The sequence below is a fragment of the Aplysia californica genome, unplaced genomic scaffold (assembly GCF_000002075.1).
Source record: "Aplysia californica isolate F4 #8 unplaced genomic scaffold, AplCal3.0 scaffold00153, whole genome shotgun sequence".
Classification (NCBI taxonomy): domain Eukaryota; kingdom Metazoa; phylum Mollusca; class Gastropoda; order Aplysiida; family Aplysiidae; genus Aplysia; species Aplysia californica.
This window is the reverse complement of record NW_004797423.1, coordinates 584,598-601,071: the sequence shown is the minus strand read 5'-3', so window position 1 is coordinate 601,071 and position 16,474 is coordinate 584,598. Positions and strand designations below refer to the sequence as shown.

The 16,474-nt window shown below is 38.2% G+C and overlaps 1 protein-coding gene across 3 annotated transcripts in view; it reads right to left on the bottom strand.

Annotated features, from left to right (window-relative positions):
- Positions 1 to 2,253: 2,253 nt before the first annotated feature.
- Positions 2,254 to 16,474, bottom strand: part of LOC101852318 (RNA/RNP complex-1-interacting phosphatase) — a 22,288-nt gene continuing 8,067 nt past the window's right edge. For 2 of the 3 annotated variants that reach the window (XM_005097374.3, XM_035969532.1), the window contains exons 4-11: positions 16,238 to 16,269; positions 15,423 to 15,522; positions 12,977 to 13,056; positions 11,080 to 11,114; positions 10,109 to 10,169; positions 8,251 to 8,297; positions 6,350 to 6,419; positions 2,254 to 4,262 (exon numbers count right to left, since the gene is read on the bottom strand). In XM_005097374.3, coding sequence (XP_005097431.1) covers positions 3,533 to 4,262; positions 6,350 to 6,419; positions 8,251 to 8,297; positions 10,109 to 10,169; positions 11,080 to 11,114; positions 12,977 to 13,056; positions 15,423 to 15,522; positions 16,238 to 16,269 — 1,155 coding nt within the window. In that variant the 3' untranslated portion in view covers positions 2,254 to 3,532. Of the gene's footprint in view, positions 4,263 to 6,343; positions 6,420 to 8,250; positions 8,298 to 10,108; positions 10,170 to 11,079; positions 11,115 to 12,976; positions 13,057 to 15,422; positions 15,523 to 16,237; positions 16,270 to 16,474 lie in introns of all 3 variants that reach the window. The other variant, XM_005097376.3, reaches the window with a different exon arrangement.

Sequence of the window (16,474 nt, the reverse complement as noted above, 5' to 3'; positions counted from 1 at the left end):
AATTCATGGGTTTATTTAAAAATATAAGGTTGCCGACTGATTTGGACATAATGATATAGTCAGCCAGCTGATCAGATGCACTAAGCCCAAAATTTAAAATGTTTTTTTATTCCACTTTTTCAATCCCTGGAAGAGTATTTTAGAAGCTTGCATATGCTCAAGATATAGCTCTTAAAATTCAATTTTGAGAGTTGAAAAAAGCAAGAAGAGATACGTAATTTATGTGCAATTGTTCTTAAAAAATGAAAGTTGTTTTTTTCTCTCCTGAAAAATTTTGCTCTCTGGGCTTAGAACATTTAAACAGCTTGCCAACTATACGTATATATAAAATTATACAGGAACACACAAAACATACAGGCACACATATGCTCAAACACTTGTATCATTAGCTCATTTATATTTTTCATTTCTACAGTGTATAGAATGCTACCCCTGCCACCATTCTATCTCCTTACACCATGTGAGGACAGTAACATAAAACATGTCAGAAAGCAACATTCAGTCTCGCATGCTCTTTATAAAACACGGGAATAGCAAACAGATTTTCTGGTCCTGAATTGTTCCTGATACATCATGTGTACCAGTATATCATTAAGAATTTTTAATCATGAATATCGAAATTCGTACATAACGAAATGATTTTTTGCATCCCACTGATTTCACTATGTGCGAGCTAGACTGAACCTTGCTTACAAAGTGTGACAAATTTATAATAACACACCTCAGATCCTGTGGATGCGCACAGGGATTCATATTTTACAAATTACATTGTCTCATGTATCTTGCGTCAAGACATAGCAACAATTGATCTTAAGTTGGGCAAAACGCAGACAAATTCAGAAAAAAAAGGCACCTCTGCTGGAAACATCACACACCAGCTGTTCACTTTCAAAATGCGGGTAAATATGATGGCAGTGAGGCAGCTGCAAAATGTAACTTTGATCCACCAGTCATGCATTGCTTAAAATTCAATAAATATGGTTCCATTACTACAGTGGAGTCCGCTTTAACCGAAGTCTGCGGGATCGCCTGCTTTCCTTTTGTTAAGCTGGGTTTTTCGGCTTAGGTTGCACAAACAGTAGAGGGAAAAAAATGGGGGGGGGGGTATTTTCTTTGGTCTACTGCCTTTTTCGGTATAATTGTATTCGGTGTAAGCGGACACCACTATATTTGCATCACAGCTTGAGTCACCAATATTCAAAGCCTCGTGATATAACATGACAACAGAAAAAGCAGTCCACAGAATATTCCATAAGTGCAAGACTACCATGCTTTAAAACTATCATTCCCTATCCTGCATGCTTTTTAATGGTATGATAGCTGCCAATTGTTCAAAAGTAAAAAAAAAAAAAACAGACTTTACCCACCCGACAAGTCACCCTCCTACAGACCCTTCACAAAAACTTTTCTGCATTCAATAAATTCAAGCTATTCAAATTAGACCTGCAGGAACAGATCTCTCCAATTAATGACTAGGTTTTGTTCTCATTATTATTTAAAAGTCAGACTTGAAAATTAATAATTTTCTATTTTGGCAATGGCAGGTCAGTGGTGAGCAATACTAAGAAGCAATACTTATTTTCCAACATGAAAACCGACTTCAATACTCAGACGCTTTTTTACGTAGGCCGTATTGGTTGGAAGCTATGCGGCATTTATTAAAAATTCAGTATGACATCTCCAATTGTCAGAAAATACTGAAACTTTGAAAATATTTAAAAAACAGGACTACAATATATATAGTACAATAAGCATTATGAAAATACAAAGAACACATCACCATCTTCATTTATATGACCAGAATGTTCAAAGTAAGAAAAAAAATGCACTAAATTGAAAAAAATCAATGTGTGCTTCTGACTTACATTTCAGAATCAGTCAAAAGTTAAATGACAGCAAACTATCCTTATCTTATTATTATGGCAGAGGGTTTTACGGCGCTCGCAACTGCATAAGGTTATATGAGCGCCAAGGGGTGGGTGTCAACAGAAAAGTCTTTACAGGGAATCAGACTTACTCTGCTCACTTCTCTAGCTTTAACAGCACAAGGTCTGCTTCAACTATCAAGGCACCCCGGAAATAGCAGGTCACAAGAGAGTGACACACATACAAAAGAAGTAGAGGAAAATGACAATAGTAAGGATTAGGAAAGAAAAAGCAGCAGTTCCCTGTTGTAGATCAGGCACAGTTATGAGCGTGACATGAATCAGCCCATTTACAATTCTACTGTGCTTGAACAAGAAATGTCCCCCTTTGGGAATGGCTTAAAGACATTACAGTCAGTGGCACTGCCGCGGGGGGAAGTAAAACTACCCTAGAAAAATCTGACAGGGATATAAAACAAGAACATGTCGGGTTTCAACAACAGTGACAGTTCTGCGATTCACAGGAAGTCTGCCAAAAGTCTTACCACTGCCTCTTAGTGCAGCCTGATTTGAGGAAATAAAACTTCACCCATGCTGCTTTGAAGCACGAGGTCACTATTTATTCTATTCAATTTCTAGGTTGCAAATGTTTTCTCTCAAACAATCACAACTGTCTTGTCTAAGACGGCCACCCATTGTCGAGAAGAAAGTGCCAGTCTTTGACAGTATCATTATAAATAATGTTATCAAATTCAAATGGCATCGCATGCCTAAGAGACTAGGCCCTCTCCAATCAAACTCAAATGGCACTGTATGCCAAAAAAGACTATTCAATCAAACTCAAATGGCATTGCAACAGAGACCAACTATCATTTACTATTTTAGAGTGCCAAGACCTCAAGAGAGGAAGCAGCACTTGCAGACGAGGTTACAGCATTGTGATGTCTCACACATGTCTCTCACTCACACAAACATGAATGCACGAACGAATGCATGTACGCATGCACATCCACTCCTCTTATCCATCACCATTTCAACTATGCACTGTGAAAGCTTATTGTACGCTGATCAGCTTTACAAGTAGTATTCTTATGCGAAGTCTCATCCGTGTCAAAACTTTGCTGCAAAAGATTTGACGGTACACATAAAGTTAAAAAAAAAAAAAATCCAGCTGTTGCATACTTTCAGCAGGGGGTTGAAAAGGACTTCAAATCAAGCGCAACATTTAAGTTGAGCTTAACACAACCATTTGACCAGCATCTGTGGTGTAGAGATTATGCGCTTTGCCGTTACACACAGGAAACCACAAGTTCAGTTACAGGGAGTAGAGAATTTTTACGGAGTGCCTCGGTCATTCTCCTGGGATGTCGTGTACCCGTCTCAACCCGCTCTTGGAAGATCTTAACTGTGTCGATGGGGCGTGTAAAACACCTACATTTCATTTTTTTTAAACAAACAAAACAAAGAAAGAAAAGAAAAGATCAACTCAAGAGACTTCACCACAAGTGGAGTTGACGACATTAAGTTGTATGGAGTTATCCTACCAAATTTTCTTTGAAGCCCTATTCTTGCATTGCGTAATTTATACTAAGGAAAATTCGTTCATGTACTACAGATGCCTGCTAAAACAACCTATATGCGTATACCGGTACCAATATTTCACAAGTTTAGTATTCCCTGCGACCAAACTGCCCGTACTTCTGATCACCTCTCGACGAGTCCCCACCAACTGTCCACCCAGCTGCTTCATATCTTGACCTGTCACCATTACCGCGCCGATCATCATCATACCGTCTTTGTCTGCCAGCTGCGTTTCCACCGCCCCACTGGTCTCTATATCCCACTCTGTATGGAGCTCTGTTTCTGTCCCTGCCTCCCTCTCTGTACTTTTCGTACGTTTCTCCATCCCATCGGCTTGGCTCCGGAGAAAAGTGACTTCCCCAGCCATTATTCCTCCCTGCACCAGAAAGGTTCCCCTCTCTATACCCAGGCATCCCTCCCTCCCAGTCTCCTCTACTAGAAGCATGACCGCCCCACGGACCATGATTAACCCCCCAACCAGCTCGTTGGTATCTCTCTCGACTGTGATCAATGTGTCCTGGATTTGCTCCTGAAACCTGGCCAGTGCTGTTATACTCCGAGTCTTGATAGCCCGGATTTGCCATCTGTTTATGAAAACTCTCTGACTGGAAGTGGTCCCCCATTCCTCTGTTTCTGCTATAGTGTCGAGGAAAGTTTGTCCCATAAGGTTCTGACGAGTATGAATGCTGGCGATGCGCATGGTTCTTTTTCCTCCTCCATCCAGGATGGTCGTCACGGTGATGTCGCCAGCGATCTTTCCCCGGGCTTCTGCTTCCTTGTTGGTCTAGTGGTCTTATTTCAACTGACGACTGACCTCTGAAAAACACAAGCAGCACACAATAAATTGTCACTTTAGCTTACAGGCCCTGGATATTATCCAAGCTAGATACTGTACACTGTGCTTTCTAGGAATGCTTTTATTTCACGTTTTACTCATTTATTTTTTCATGAACATTTTGAATTCACAATTTGAGTAGACCAGTTTGCTGTCTGAAGTACTACTTGATACACTCAGTATAAAGTCATCTAATTCCTGAGTTCAGCTACTCAGTGCTGTGCAATGCAAAAACCAAAAAAATGGGAGCAAGCTTTGTACACATGGATAATATTAATACTGTGTCTTTTTTCCTTTCTTTAGCTTTAGTAAGAGTTTTACAGCACTTGCAACACAATAAGGTCATATAAGTGCAGAAGATTAGAAGTGTTACAAGAGAGTAACAAACATAAAAAAGAAGGAGGAAAGATAAGGATGATAAATGTTTTATAGGAAAGAAGGAGCAAACCACACCAGAGCATCCACCAACCACCCAGTCTTTTTCCATGGTAGATAGAAGATGAATATAAGAAACAAATATACAGACATTAAAGACAAAATACAGTTGTAGGAACACTCAAATAGCTTAATATAGCAAAGCCAATCTTGCTTCCGCGGGCGGCGAAATTTTGGTCCCCGTTTGCAGGTAAATTTTTTTACCTGGTCGGAACTTAAGTGAAAAACTTTCTCAAACTTGTCCTGCTCTATTTCTGGACCAATGTGAATGAAACTTGGCATCCAATAAAAAAAATACGGCAAACTAATGATATGTGGATGTTGAAGTTTGTACACATAAATTAACCTTATTTTTGGTGTCGGAAACACTTTCGTATCGGGTGTTCCTTAAACTAGGAGGAGCTTGATTTTCAACATTGAGAAGGTAATAGATCTATCTTTCCTCTATAGTGTCCCCAAATTTTAACGTTCTGTGTCAAGTAGATGTTTCGACTTAATTAAAAATGTACCACTACCCCCCTGTCCAAAGCAGCTTCGCACAGAGACCAGCCATTTTCCCCTGCTACCTCGGCAAATGTATGTGACCTAAAAATCCCTGCATGATGATTCCGAGTAAATTAATTGGTCACTTGAAATAGGGCAATGGCGAACGCATGCATCCAGTTGTTTTTCTCTCTGTTTCCCTGTAACATCGCAATGGGGGTATTCGGAGACAAGCTTATCTCGCAACGGAGTGTTCGCGTCTCAAAGGGAAAAAAAGGTGCTTAGTTGTACGGCATGTTAGATTGAACTGAATTATCTTTTATGGTTGGCATGGTCTAAAGTCATCAAAGAAAGCTTTGTCGTTATTCAGTCACGCTGTCAACATATTCTTAAAGATCCCATGATGTGATATGATGCTATAAATAGAATGCTCCAATCCCGCCACCCCTTTTTCTCAAAATCGCAATATATACACCAAAGTTTTAATTATAACAATATAACTGCGAAATTGTTAGTACATTCTGACTGCAGAAATGATTTCTCCACTGAAAAACACATTGGCTAGCCAAGTTTCTTTCTAACGCTCCAATTACTGAGATGTCATCGATTTTTTAACAGAGTCTGCTGTTACATTGTCCACTTTTTAAGAGTATTTTCCTATAATTAATTATGTGGTCATCCATATTTTGCCGACCTTTACAACCCCATAACTTTTTTAAAATTTATGAACCGATTCTTGAAATTCAAAAAGCATAATTCTTAGAACTGAAAACCCTTTCTTCGGTACCAAATAAAAATGGGCTTAAGCGAAAAATCAATTTTTCATTGGCATTGCTACCTAATACTTTAATATTTCACAAATGACTTGAGTCTGAGGATTTTTTAAAAAATCAAGAAATAACAAAGTCCCAAATTCATGTAGCATAAACACTCCCCACCCCCCCTTTCCAAAACAAATGGTATACAATAGTCAAGAATCTGCCATAAAATATATGCAGTTATTGAAAAATACTGTATTAGTTACACTGACAGTATCTATGTAATTTGTAATTTTCTGTGTTTTGAGATTCTACAATAGTACTGCAGGGCCAAAAAGAAAACACAATTTAGGTAAAGACATGTCCAATGAAACGAGTGGCCTTACTCTTACTTCTTTCTTTGAGACAAATCTGCCAGATAGTTCTCCCTCTCAATGCCATGACCGCGGGCTTCATTGAACACTGAAAGAAATGTCATCAAACAAGTTTTAGTTTCAGTAAGAGTTTTACGGCACTTGCAAACACAAATTATAGTTCAAATAAATGCCAAAGATTAGAAGACTTACAAGAGAGTAGCATACAAAGATGAGAAGGAGAGGAGATATGGACAATACATATTTGATAAGAAAGAAGGAGCAAACCACACCACAGTACCCACGAACCACCCAATCATTTTTAAAAATCCATCTGAACATAAGGACAGAAGTAGAAATATGGAAAATCGCATCATGTACTTGACTGTCATTACTTTCATAGATTCTCATCATTATCATCTAATCTACTTAACCATCATCATCACCATCAAATTTATCATATATTCCTAGACACATCACTACCTTAGAATTACAAAATTCCACTTGACATTTTTGGCCGTTTTGAGCTTCTAAGACCATGCGGTCAGAAACCAAATGTTCTATCTGCTCTATCAAAATCCTTAGAATTAGATTATTCGAAGTCATTATCAAGATACTCAAAGAAGTGCATTTGAAAAGGCTTATTGTGAAACTCAACATTTTTAATGTCAAGTTTCTCATAACTCGGCACTGAGCAGACAGAACTTTGTGACTCTTGGGCAGCAACACACTGCTGCCTTTCTTTAGGAACGGCAATCACAGCAGCATCAGCAGCAACTTTCCGGAGATTTTCCACCATGACAATGTCTCTAACAACCGTAGGTCAAATTAACTGACATCAGGCACACATTAAAATACACCACAGGACAAAAAAAATAAAAATCATGTACCGTACCGGAAAGTGAAAGTTAGATCAGTATATCGCCTGCAAGCTGTTCAACAGTTCTTAGAACAGAAAGAAAAATTTCACAGGAGAAAGAAATAACTTTTCAATTCTTTTAAAAATTGTACTTTTTTACATTTGATATTTTTTCTTGATTTTTCAACATTTTAAATTTGAATTTCAACAAAATATTTCTTGAACAACCAATACTACAAATTACGAACACGCAATTTTTTAAATCAAATTCAAACTTCTGGGCTTTGTAGACGTATCTGAACAGCTGGCGACATGGAAATACATCTTGTGAGAGTAAGAGTAAGTTAGCTCAGCATATTCTCAGGCAGCTTACTAACATTCTTTGGTAAACCCTGTGCAAGACCGGTCATTTTTTTTTAAAATGCAGGTGTCTGTTATGCTCCCATCAACATAATCTAGGTAATTTTGTAGGTGGACTCCGATCCTGCCTGTCAGGGCCAACCTGGTCTAAAAGGGATACAAGGTCCCAGTGGAAAAGCCGAGATCCTCAATAAAAAATCTCTCTACTCAGGAATGAAACTCGAGTCTCCAGCATGCGATGGCGAAGCACCCAACCAGACAATAACAGAACAGAGACAAAAATAAAAGGAAGACAAAAAAGGAAACAGTTTTAGTTTATTCTTAGTAAGTGAGTTCTGCGGCACTCGCAACAAAGTGAAGTCATGTCAAACATTAGAGGTCATGTCAAACATTAGAGGTCATGTCAAACATTAGAGGTCATGTCAAACATTAGAGGTGTTACAACAGAGTAACCTACAAACAAAATAAGGAGGAGAGATTTTAAAAAGAAAAATGTTTGATAAGAAAGAAGGAGTAAATGGAACAGAAATCAGCAGCCATAACTTGCGAAGTAGTCCAATTGTCCAAAACAGCCAACTATTGGCGCGGAGAAAAAAAAAGTGTCTAAGACAGATGGACGTCTTGGAAAGTGTAATTATTATAATGTTTAAAAAATAAACCTACAGTTAATTTTTTAAAAACGAAAACATCAACTACAAAAAACAATAACAAAACCACCTACTTGCTATGGCCTCCTCCGGTTCAAAATCCATTTCTTCTATCAAATACCTGAAAAGAAAACAAATTGTTTCACCATAGAGATCTTACCCCAAAAAACTGTATGACAATGTTGCTCTCAGAAAAAGAAAATGACAGCCAACAAAAATAATTTATAATTTTCATGTAGGCTTTTGCAAGCCCCCATCAACAGGATTTAGATCAATTAGGAGGCGGGCTTCTGACCCTGTCTGTTAGGGTCAAGCTGGACCAAAAGGGATACAACATTCCACCAGAAAGACCCGAGGTACTCAATAGAAATTTTTCCCCTCTCGAGAATTGGACTCTGGTCTCCTGTGTGCACCAGCGAAGTGCCTAAACACTACACCACAGATGCCAGTAAAAGGAAATAAAACAGAGAAATTGGACCAAAGTTGGACAAAGAAAGGTTGGATAACAAAGGTGGAAACATATCGTTGGCCAGCTGTTCAGATGTACTTAGCCCAAAATTGCCAACAAAATATTTATTGCAATTTCTTAATGATCTATGGTATGAGTTGCATACACCCGTGAAATATATAATACAGTGTACTTGATCAAATTTCAAATTCTGAAAGTAGAAAAAAAAAGCGAAGAAAAGAACGTAAGTATAATTTGTAAAAGAAGTAAAATAGTTTTCTTTCTCTCCTGAAAATTTTGCTTTCTGGGCTTACAACATTTTTACAGCTTGCCAACGATAAATTTTTCAGGGCCAACACCTCCCAGCAAATTAAAAGATCTCCACGTGCCGTCTATTTCGCTATACTAAGTGCGTGCTAGTCTGCATATGTGAAGCGAGCTGACAAAATGAGTTGCTTCTCACATTTTTAGCCATTTGGAAATCTGTCCCCATCATTTTATGCAAGAAAAATTCTGAAATCATGCAAACTGAGCCTAAAAATGTGAAATTCTGTTAGTTTTAACAAAGAATGATAAAGGAACATAATCGGAAAAATTATGAAAAAATTTATCAAATTTGGCTAAATTATGCAGGGTGCATAAAACCACGCGAACAGGGAAATAGATACATCACACTTACAGGTGAAGTTTTTACATTTTATAAGAATAAAATAAGGCATGTTATAGTTAAATTTTATCAGCACATTTCACATGTGTTCAGTGATCTTTCTTCTTTCAATGTATTTTACATGTGTATTCTTTTTTCTTAACAGTGGGAAATACATTCTATGAAATCTGTGCTTTCCTTGTCAAGCATTTGAAGAGTGGCTCCTTTTCTGCCAGCTCCCGTTCTACAACACTTTGATGAACATGTATACAGTATATTCAGTTTAACTGAAAGAATATGAAAGAATTTAGAGTTACCATTTTCCCCCCTCTTTATTCTAAACATTTCAACTTCCATTAACATAAAAAAAATTTCTGCACATCTGCTTAACATAGAATGAATTTGGTTATTTTCATTGGCACTCTGCTTAACACTAAATCTGCTTAAGAAACAACTTCCCTAGCCCTGTAAAGTTTATAGTTCATGTTATCCAGGTTTTACTGTGGAACTAAGACTATCGGTACTATGAGAATGTGAAGATATGCCGTTTCAATCAATCAAAAATATTCAGACGGCCTACCATAAGGTGACAAAAATACAAATTTGTCCCTTTGCGCTTGTTTCGTTTGAGTAAAGAGAAGCACATCGACACATTAATGGTCATATTGTGCTGGGACAAAGTAAGACAGACAGACAGAAACAACAGAGGAAAAGTGAAGAAGTAGCACCTACCAGTGGCACCCTCCAACCACCCACTAATTTTGCGTAACTGACGGACACAGTTTCAATTTTACCATACATGGACTTTCTTGTGAATGAAAGACAGCACAACACTTACCTGCATATAAGGTATCCAGTTCTGTTTACGCCATGAGTGCAATGAACGCCAATAACATGGTCTAGTAAAATTCAAATGAACAAAAAAATAGAGAAAGATAAGAATTTTCCACGAAGCATAATGTATGGCAGGGCAAAATAGCACACAGAGAAATAAAAGAGAACCTCCTCCATCATTCTTTGAATACGTAAAATTGGGACAGCGGCCTACAACTACATGAAATAATAGCCAACATACGTTAGGTTAAAGCAGAGACACGGAGGGGGGGGGCTCTCGTGGACTAGAGGTTACGGTGTTCGCCTCTCATTCGATAGGTCCCGGATAGGAAACCTGACAGTTACGGAAAATGTTCTCTAAAATTTCCTCCTTTCCTGTTTTCTAACAATGTTCTGTCGCCTGCTTTCGTTTCCACTTTCTGCCCCCACCCCCTCACCCACTTTGCCTCCTCCTCTGGGCTTCTGACTCTTTCAACAACTTTTCTACTGCTACTCCTTGGCTCCTTCTGACTGCTGTCTATCATTCACACTCCTGATCTTATGGTAGGTAAGGTCTGACACCTAGCCTTCTCAGATAAGGGCAAGAAAATTTTAAGGTTTTCTGTGCAAGTTGCACAGTTCAAAGATCCCTTGGGGGTCCAAAATCGAAAGGACAAGGCTTCAGCCACCAACCGGGCAAAATTCAAAATTTCCTACCAACTGAAAATGTTAATGTGTCCTGCGCGCGCATATGTCAGAGCGCACACCAACCACTCAAAATCCCATCTGGAATTTTACAGTAATGATAAAGAATAGAGAAACAGATAGCACAAAGTTTTAAAATGACAAAAAAATAAAAAGCCCCAAAACGTGTGCAAGAAATGCAAAGTTTTTAAACATTTACACTTCCTGAAAATCAAATGAAACAAAAGATGTAAAAAGAAGTAGCAAATTTGAGGGATGGAATAGACCACATAAACAGTCACTCATGCCTACCTTCTTTATCAAATCCTTTCACAGCTTCAGCAAACCTTACAAATTTAAAAAAAAAAAAAAAACAGAGAAAAAAAACAACAAATAAATAACAATGAATGACAATTTGACACTTCTGCCTCCTGTGAAAAAGATCAGAAAAAATCAACACTGCTACAGCAAAACACAGAATCACAAACTGACTTAGGTACTCTTACATCACCACTATGTAAAACGTTTTAATTTTAAAACATCATTATAAAAATGAGTAAAATAATGACCAAAGTCCACAAGATACTGAACACTGAACTTTTGTTCTGCCAGTACTGAAACACATGAAAATTCCATGAACTTACTCATAAACCCTGATATACCTAGCCCCTTTTTTTAATCATCATTTTGATTCTTTCTTTTTTTTTTAAATAGGGTTTTTTATGCAAACCCCCCCCCCCCCCCCCGAAACAATTTCAATCGTATAGGAGACAGGCTTTCAATTCTGTCTGTCAGGGCCACCTGGGCTGAGAGGGATACATCATCCCAGAAAAAAGACCGAGATACTCCATAAGAAATGTCCTCCCCCCACTCCCACCCCGGTCGGGAATCAAACTCGGGTCTCCAGCATGCCTAACCGCTACACCACAGACATCAGTATAGAGCACTCATAACCTTACAAGTTTTGTAAATCCCAAATTCAACTTTCCATGAAGAGGTTGCTCAGCTAGACAGTGGAGTCAAGTAAGTCTAAATCAGTGGCGGTCTGCTAGATTTTCATAGGTTTGGTCATGTTTTTGGTTTAGAAAGGCTGCTCAAATAGTGATTATAGGCGACAGCGTCAAATTGGGAATTCCATGCTTGTGACAAATTTCCCTTTTGGAAAGTTTTTTTCTTATTTCCACATCTTTCAGAAACTGCAATTCAAGCTTTAGGCTGTGTGCATTGTGCTGTTTCTTCGACATTGTCAGCTTTCTTAATCAGCTGAACTGTCGCACAGAACAGGCAAAAGACTAAATAAAGAATTGAGATAGAAAGCTCAATGCCGATAGATTGCTGAAACACACCACGTACCAGCACATGCCGATGTGTTGGGCCCACGACTATGTGAACACGGGAAAACAGGCTATGACCACTGACGGTCATGCAACAGACATACATATCCATTATAATTCTTGCATCACTATACAGCGTGTAAGCCTACAGAAGTGTGCGACAAATGTCGGCAAACAGTTCTTTGGCAATGCCTCTCTGGCTCGCAACTGACACACATGTTTTCTCTTATCTCTTTCTTCTGCTTTGTTGTCTTTGGACATTGGAAATGACTTAAATGAAATAGGCCGTTCACTTCTAAAAAAGGAAGAACAGACAGACACGGATATATTACAAAGACCCTTTCAGCTGGCGTATTTGCATTGTTTACAACTATATGCAGTTGAACCTGCTCTAAGGGCAGGGTCACCTGTCCAAGACAATCACTGTTTATTTTTTAAATAATAATTATAATGACACTTTCCTAGATGTCCACTGTCAAAGACAATCATTTATCTCTTCGACAATGAGTGACTGTCTAGCACAGTTCCGGCTAAATATTTTGCTCTACTGAGTTCATAAAATTTGCAATAGATTTGACAACAGGATATCTAATAGCCTCTCAATCTTTCTGTTCATTCACAGTAACCATCAAACAAATACAGTGAAAATTGTCTCAGGTGCCCACCCATTGTCAAGACAAAGAGTGGCAGTCTTAGGCAGGTAGATGCCTTTAAACAGAGTCATTATAATGTTTTTAAAAATCACATGGGGGGGGGGGTGCAGGGAGAAGGGGGAGAAGACTGGGAAATGGGTATTTGTGCAGGTGATTGTCTTATACAGGTGGCCAAAAGAGAAGGACTGACTGTACATCTAATTGTATAAAAAATCATCATACTCTTGAAAGTTTGAATCATCAGGCACCTGATGTCCTTTCACAAAGATCTTCCTATGTAGAACCGACTGCTTTTCAAAGTCCTGAAAGAAAAAGAAAAAAATTCTTCCTAAAATTTTCTAAGTTGGAATTTTGATGCACCAGACAAAAAAAAGGAGACCCCTGAAGTTATCTCATAATAATAATAATAATAATGAAGATCATTTCTATAGCGCCCATTCCCGTGCAAACACAGCTCTAGGCGCTTTACATAAATGCATGTAAGAAAAATATTCATGCACGCGACACACACACACACTCACACACACACACACTCATATACACACAAACACACACATATATACATACACACACACACAAACACACGCATACACACTCACGAACACATAACACGCACACATGTATGCCAAACACACACACACTCACACACACACACACACACACACACACACACACACACGTATACACACACACACACACACACACACACACATCTACTTGCTTATCACACGCACACGATTACACATCGTCACGAAATGAGAATAAAATAATATATACACTGCAATTTACAAAATACATAAATGGATACATAGACATTTACATAACATTGTATTGAACATGAATCTACTGACTTAAAAAGGATGTCATTAAATGTGTCTTTAAAGATTTTTTAAATTTAGACTCAGATGTTGTATGTCTCAAGGGTTGGGGAAGAGAGTTCCAAACTGACCACACCTTCCCTTAGCCACCACCAACCCCCTTCCCCTAGCCACCACCAACCCTCTCCCCCATTCCCTGACTTATCTCAATAATCTCATAGTACCTACTACATAAGACCTACCATCACCATCTCCCACCACACCCCCCCAACAATCCCCCCCCCCCCCCACCTTCCACATACAAAACCCCCAAATACCCATCTCTCTACTTTACACAATCTACTCAAGTTGGTCTACATTAACCACCTCCACTAAAACAGAAGCCACCACAAATCGCTGGCCAGCTGTTCAGAGACCTACTAAGACCAACATTTTGAAGGAAAAAAAATCTTTATAGCCATTTCTCAATCTGTGTTGTCACCTTCATGTGCTCAAGAAATATTTTGTCCAAATTCAAATCATCAATATGTTGAAGAAAGCATGACAGAATACATGATTCCGATACAACTGTTAAATAAATTAAACAGGTTTTTTCTCCCTCCTGAAGCCTATTTTGGGCAGCGCACATTCGCACAGCTCGCTGATCAAATTTTGATACAAAACGTTTTCCTTATCTACACCTGAATAGCCAATCTCTGTGCCATAAAAGACTCATTTTCTCTGTGTGTTTGAGGAACACTGAAGTGAAAGTGGAAGACAGAAAAAAAATCGAGGATAGAAGAATTAAAGACAAAGATGGATGAGAGGAGGACAAAAAACAAAGGTGGATGGGAGAAGAAAGAAAGAGGCTATATCAAGGACAAGGGAAAAAGAGAATTTAGTTTCAGTTTTAATAGAGGTTTTACGGCGCTCACAACTGCATAAGGTCATATGAGCACAAAGGGGTGGATGTCAACAGAGAAGTCCTTACAGGGAACCAGGCTTACTCTGCTCACCTCTCTAACTTCAACAGCACAAAGTCTGCATCGACTATCAAGGCACCCCGGAAATAGTGGGTCACAAGAGTGTGACAAACATACAAAAGAAGTAGAGGAAAATGACGATAGTAAGGATTAAGTTAACCCTTCCAGCCCCAGCCATTTTTGTGCACTCCCTAACCCCAGTCCCAGCCAATACAGCAGTATTTAAGAAAAAGAGGCAGGCATTCTAAAAAATGATGTAGTATCTTTGTAATGGGGTTTTATGTATCATATAACAAAGTTTATAGGTAAATGAACAACATTCTGAAAATTAAAGTTTGATTAGGTTCGCTAATTTAGAAAAATTAGCAAATTCGGTACCCCTGAAACAGAATAATACTCTTGAGACGGTGGGAGATACAAGCACTGCTGACAAAATATAATCGCACGGGACTGGAAGAGTTAGGAAAGAAAAAGCAGCAGTTCCCTGTTGCAGTTCAGGCACAGTTATGAGCATGACATTGATGAATCAGCCCATTTACAATTCTACTGTGCATAAGAACAAGTTAATGTCCCCCCCCTTTGGGAATGGCCTAAAGACACTTCAGTCAGTAGCACCACCCTGCGGGGTATATCAATGTCTTTTCAATGTATGTGTTTTTATTTGGCTATGGACACAATTTAGATCATTTAGGAGGTGGGCTTCTGACCCTGCCGGGACTGAGAGGAATACGACACCTCACCCCAGCAGGAAAACCAAGATATTCAAAAAAAATTCTCTCCACTCAGGAACCGAGCTCAAGTCTCCTACCTGCAGCCTAACCCCTACACTACAGACGCTGACACAATCAAATTCATTTCATAGTGACAACAAACTGGGTCAACTACTACCTGTATATTATAGTACTTGTAGGTGAAGGTCAGATCAATAACCATTCCAAGCTTAATTCCCTGCTCCTGTAGAGTCTGAATCAAAATCTCAGGAGACAGCCTGAAGTTGAATGTACAGAAAAAGAAGTCATCAGTTTCATTTTCTTAGTTTAAGTAGGAATTTTGCCGCACTTGCACCAGAATTAGGTCATGTGAGTACCAAAGACAAGAGGTGTTACTAGAGAGTGACATGACAATGGAAAAAAGGGGAAAGATATGTTTAGTTTTTGTAAGAGTTTTACAGCACTAGCACCACAAATAAGTCATATAATTAAGTGCAAAAGACAAGAGGAGTTACAAGAGAGAAACAGGATAATAAAAAGAAGAGGTAGAGATAGTTTTAGCTTTAGTAAGAGTTATACAGCACTTGTAAACTGACAATCAATAAAATAATTTTTGAATCATTGCAAAGAATTAATACTCTTTTTGAAAAAATTTTGAATCATTGCAAAACAATTAATATGTATTAGAATAATAATTAATCAAAATGACACTGAATCATTGCAACTGATTAATAACTGATATCATATAGCTGTAAAGTAACACATGAAAAAAAAGATGTACAATAGAGTCCACTGAAACCAAAGTTTGTGGGACTGCCAGATTTTCTCTGGTCAAGCCATGTTTTTAGTATAAAAAGATTGCTCAAATTAAATAGTGAAGAAAAGAATCGAGTTTGTATTTTCTTTTGGTCTGCAGCTTTGCTCAGTTTCAACAGACTCCACTGTCATTTCACTTTTCCTCCAAACACTGAACAGCTTTGCTATTGTACTCACTGATCTTCTTTTGACACATTTTGTAGGAGACTCTGAAAAATTAAGAGGAGACAGAGAGGGGGTTTGAGGGGATGGGGTGTCAGAGACAATAGTTTTAAAAAACCAACACATTCAACAGTATGACTGTTTATTCTTATTGAAAGTGTTTTAATAATCTTTTAATGATAATATTATATAATAAGAGTAATAATAATAATAATAATAATAATAATAATAATAATAATAATAATAATAATA